Here is a 5,376-nt window from a genome sequence, read left to right as displayed (position 1 = left end):
TTATTATTTAATCTTGAGGGTGTTGGTGGAAGGCCCTATACAACGTGCAACACTGCACATGAATCACTGACATTGGAATTTTGGAAAATGGACATTATCCTAATATTGTTCAGCACATGTCATCTTAGCAAGATGCAAATAAAAATGTCTATTAAACTATAGGACTATTATAAAATGTTTATATCAAATTCATCGTGCGTTAATATAAGTTTTTCATCATGTCTGATAAAATATTAGTCTAATACATAATACATCCATCATAAACTTTGAACAACGCATTAAAGTCTTTGATTGATTTTATAAATGTAGAAACTTCTCAAAAGGCCTACTTAATGGAAACCTAACGCAATGGACGGAAAGTGGTCCAAAATACAAATTTTATTTTGCAAATTGCAAAAGAAGATTGGTGGAGTAGACAGTAGAACACTAAGAAATCTGTGTGGGCAGAGAGCACAAAGCTGCCTTAGACCCCTAAGGCTAAATACAGTTTTGAGAGTGTTGATCATCATCAGTTCCTCAGAGTGACATAAGCCGCTGCGTAGAGAACAAATGCCAGAATTGTTGAAACCAGACTAGTTTTTGTAGGAATTTTTCCCTTATCATTCCTACTGATCATGGCTTCATAAATTGGTATGCAATTAACTATGCCAAATCCAGCTATAAACATCTGCACAAACAATTCTTCGAAGCTACCGCCGCCTCGGAAAATCTCTACATGGCCCCAAGCAAAGGCAGCCAGGTTGACAATGGCAGCCACTGTAAGTGGCACAAAGAAGGGAGATGGGACTCCAAACTCCATCATGCCTTGTTCATATCTTTTTCTTTGGTCCTCATCAAGTACTTTGCTGGTCACATTAAACCCATGTGTGGAAATGCCTAAGGACTTGAGAAAGTACTCAACGAATCCAAACGCGAAGCTTGAGAGTCCCCTAATAATCCACATTCTCTGGTTATTCCACCACTTAAGGAATGTTCCTCCAGATAATACAAAATCAACGAGTTCTTCCCCATAGGCTCCAAGGACAACAAACGCATACAAGAGAAACCATGGATCCGAAACCTGCAATAAGCACTTAAATCTTAGTTTCAAAAGTATAGCGCGTCTTGTTTGACCAAGAACACTTGCAAAAGATCAGACCCGAAAAATGTTGTCATTATATCAATTTGAACCTTAATCGTGTGGAGTTCTATTTAAATGTGTGGTATGAAGTCACAAAATAAGTTTGACAATAGAATATTGTACAATTTTCTCAAGACAACAAACTAGTAAATGGTGAGTGTGCATTACCTTTGGAAATAGGGTGATCCCATTGAGGAGCGCTAGCTGCGGGACGAAGGCATATGTGGTGATGGGAATGGCCCAAAAGGCCCAAAAACCAAAGGCATAACCAAGGCCCATCAGAGGACCCATGGCCCGAACACCGTATGTTACTGGACTATATTTTGAGAAACCTACCTCAAGTAGGCCTACGGCCCATCTCTTGCTTTGATTCAACGCATCAAGAAGGTTGATCGGGGCATCCCCTAAAAATGCTGCCCTCTCTGGATTGCAAAATATGGCATTCCATCCCTCGCAAAGCAGGATATAACCCGTGAAGTAGTCCTCCACGAGTGAGCCATATCTTACTCCCATCTGCACAATTTAATCAATTTCATCTATCAGGTTTCAAATTACACTGTCATAATGTCATTGATTTGTAAGAAAAATGGGAGTTGTTAATTACGTTGTCATAATGTGATTGTTAATCACGCTCCCTCATTAGAAGATACGTAGCACTAATTAGCTTATTTTCATACCTTATATCCCCAAGTGGTATTGTTCTCATAGTCGCAAGATGCAACATGATTTGCCAATTCCAAAACCTCTGGATTCTGAAGGGGCTTGTCAACTACATTGTTAGGGTGCAATTGGGGAATTTCTGGTGGTAAAAGCTCCGACGGCCCTCCGAAGAATGCTCGTCGGGAGAAAAAGCATCCGGTTCCTACATAATTTGGTCCTAATAGCCCATCGAATCCGCATGGGTTGATAATGAACAGATGCCTGAACTCACTTGCATATATGTCAGTCTTGTTGATTCCTTGAAAACGTTGAGGGAATTGGACATACCCTACTTTGGATCGAAGCTTAGGGTCTGATAGGTAACATAGAGTGCGAAGTGGCGTATCGGGATTGTTGGAGTACATATCACAGTCTAGGGTTAAGACTATTGGAGCATTGGTCATGATAGCTGAAACTCGTAGCTTTGTAACACAACATCAAAAGATAAACAAATTAGTTAATTTGTTTATTAATGTAGAAAATTAATTAATAAAAAGATGGTTAATGAGAAAACGAGCTAGGGTTTTGAGCTTACAAGGGCATTAAGTGCACCAGCTTTGAAATGGTGGGGTGATGTCCTGCTTTTTTCTCTAGAGAAGTAAATTAGGTTTGACATCAGATGGCCTGTGATGTCTCTGTCTTTGCTATTGTCCAAAAGAACCTGCTCATAATTCACAACATTCATATGCATGAATATTTGGTTGCTCATAAGTTATGCACTTCAGTATCTAACGTGAGGACGCAATTTGACGTTTTATGTTGGCAGCATAAACGGTTGCTTGCAAGATTGTTAATTGCGTGATAAGTTTCGGTTAAAAACAGCTATCTTATGATCGTGCATGTTCTAATCACGAGGATAAAGTGCTATATCACTTGAACGAGAAAAATACCTGAATAACAGCGGGATGATCTTGCCGTGTAAATCCATCCGTCCATTTGTTAAAAGCTTGAATTTCCCGTTTTCCAGTTAGATATTCCTGATCGACTTTGCCTCTCTCTATTACATTGGTTACCTTCACTTTCATGCCTTGGTACATAATCTTGTGCCATGATTCAGAAGAACATGTAATTACTTAATTAATTAGCTCTAAATGTGGTGGGATTGATAATTTCGATCCATAAAGTAAACCCATTTACACAAACTGGAATTTTTTATTTATTGATATGTGTACTCACCTATTCTATTTTCTCACTTGAATTTATAATTAAAATATAGATGACAAATCAATATAAAAAAATAAGACAGGTAAGTGGTTTGGTATACCAAAAAAAAAAAAAGGCTGAGTAATCTTGAACTCCACATTGCCTCTGTATAACAATGTTGGTTGTTTATGTATGAAAGCGATAGGGAACAAAGAACAAGGGTGACCAGCAAGTATTTTCTCCATATTAGCTGATGCGTGTTTTATTTTCTTTATCGATATCTCAGATAAACAAAAATTAAAGAGAATTAAAGAGATTGATACGCATGATGAGAATCGCAAAGGGAGAATTATTATACAATACATGCACACCCCCCCTTTTTCTCCTCCTCTTTCCCCTTACCCTCTTTTTTTTTTTTTTTTTTTTTCTTTTCTGTCTTTGTCCGTATATGCCTTATAAATACATATTATCCCTCGTCGCTATCCTACTGAATATGTAGATGGGTTCGTAATGTGTTGGATTTCTATAGGCTTTCGAAGCACTCCTTTTAATTTAGAACAAGGCTCGACTCTTCTTCAAATAGTTACCTATGCTATGTTTGGATAAGTAGTTAAATGAAATTTATATTAAATTTTGAAGAAATCAATGTGCTGCAAATTTATGGAGAAAGTTAATAAATAACTAGATACAACACATTAGTGAGAACTTTAAAACGACAATTTTCAAGGTCTCATAAAAGGCATTACTTTGAAAGTTTTTTGTGTAGTCTTTTTGTAGTACATTTTTTGGTCAAGTTTAGTATATTTATAGTGCTTGAGTAGTAACTTAGTAATCTTTGAGTGCATAGTTCATTAGTATCCTTGGAGTGCATTCTTACAATGAACTATGTTTTTGAATCTAGAAAGTCCCATCCAAAGTTATCATCCCTAACACTATATATGGTCTAGGGATGATTAAAAATTAAACATTATAACTTAAAAGAATATTGCCATATATATATATGTATGTATGTATGTATGTATGTATGTATGTATGAAATGTAGCTGAACATACATTTAGCTAATAGTTTCGGAAAATTGATATATATCACTAGAATTTTTTTACCTTTATCTTCTCGGCTTCAGGAAACCGAGAATGATCCGTTTCAAAATAAGCTTCCGGGCAGCGTTCCACTATGTTGTTGTTCCTGCAGAAAGGTAGCCAGTGGCTTGCAAATTTGGCAGCCTCCATGAAAGCAAAGAGAGTCAGAGCTGAGCCGCCATCGTCTGAAACATACACTGATACCTTCTCGGTTGGATAGTCATAAGCCATGACCGATAAGGCTGTGTTCACCACGTTCATTGGTGGCTCCTTGTAGGGATCAGCTGTGCATATGAACACGTCCAAAGCAGGAAAATCAGGTTCTTCGACAACCCTTTTCAGGTTTTCGGGGAATTCAGTGCGATAAATTGGTTTCATGCGCAAAGATTGTATAGTGGTGTACATGAAAGCAAGAAGAGTGTCGGAGATGAGGAAGGTGAGGGTGATGAAGAAAGAGGTAAGGGTTGTGGAGTGGAGGAGGGAGAGTGTATGGCGATAGAGCAGGGCTAAGATGGCACTAAAGTGAACCACCACGAATACACGGTTTGCGGTGGTTCGACGAGAGGGCTTGTGGGTGTGAAGTGGTGGGAGCCCATCATGGGTGGTGGTGGGCATGGTGGTACAAGTGGAAACTCTTTGAGTTTGAGCTTTCCCTGTATTTTGGAACTCTTAGGTAGGCATGGCATTAAATTTATAGGGTTTCCTATAAATGATTAAGGTTTTTAGTCTTGGGCACGTAATTAATAAAGATTTTGTTGTTTTTTTGGTACTTGGTAAATGGTAATCTGCCAATCTCTATCTACTGCATACTTGTATTACTGTTGGGACTTATTGTTGTCCAAACCTATAAATAGATATAGATAAAGCATTTGTCTATCAACCGACTAGTTCGTTCTTCCCTTCAATTAATAATCATGAGGGCGAATCAAAACAATATTAAATGAATTATACTCAAACTTAATTAAGAAATTAGGGTTAGCTCAATGGTGAGAGTCGTTACAGTGATAGGTAAGAATACTTTAGAAATTCAGGTTTAAAATCCTTTTTTTGTTGTGGCCTATATTTAACTGATAGGGGAAGGTGGCCAGTGGCACAGAGTAGGGTTGTGTAGAGGAATGTGTGTTCTTCCCCCTACGCAGTGCCTTTATTTATAATAATAACAGAGAGAAGAAATCATTCTCCCCTAAGGATACAAGTCCATATAGGAAAGAATAACTAGAATCAAATCTAATATAGGATTTACACAATCATACTTAAACTAGAAGTTTACAACACTCCCCATTGAGTGTGTAAATACTCAAGTAGATTCAGCATCATGTAGAGGTTGAGAAAAT

General features: G+C 37.7%; 1 protein-coding gene across 1 annotated transcript; it reads right to left on the bottom strand.

Moving 5' to 3' along the window:
• Nucleotides 1-278: 278 nt before the first annotated feature.
• Nucleotides 279-4,907, bottom strand: LOC103404658 (cellulose synthase-like protein G3). The gene is made up of 6 exons (XM_008343593.4): nt 4,067-4,907; nt 2,710-2,859; nt 2,355-2,480; nt 1,798-2,241; nt 1,289-1,633; nt 279-1,060 (listed from the first exon to the last, which is right to left on the bottom strand). Exons 1-6 carry the CDS (start codon nt 4,655-4,657, stop codon nt 509-511), a joined length of 2,208 nt encoding a protein of 735 aa, XP_008341815.3. The 5' UTR covers nt 4,658-4,907; the 3' UTR covers nt 279-508.
• Nucleotides 4,908-5,376: the final 469 nt, after the last annotated feature.

The sequence above is a fragment of the Malus domestica genome, chromosome 14 (genome assembly GCF_042453785.1).
Source record: "Malus domestica chromosome 14, GDT2T_hap1".
Lineage (NCBI taxonomy): Eukaryota > Viridiplantae > Streptophyta > Magnoliopsida > Rosales > Rosaceae > Malus > Malus domestica.
Note: the sequence above shows the minus strand (reverse complement) of the source record. Positions and strands in the feature narration are given on the sequence as shown.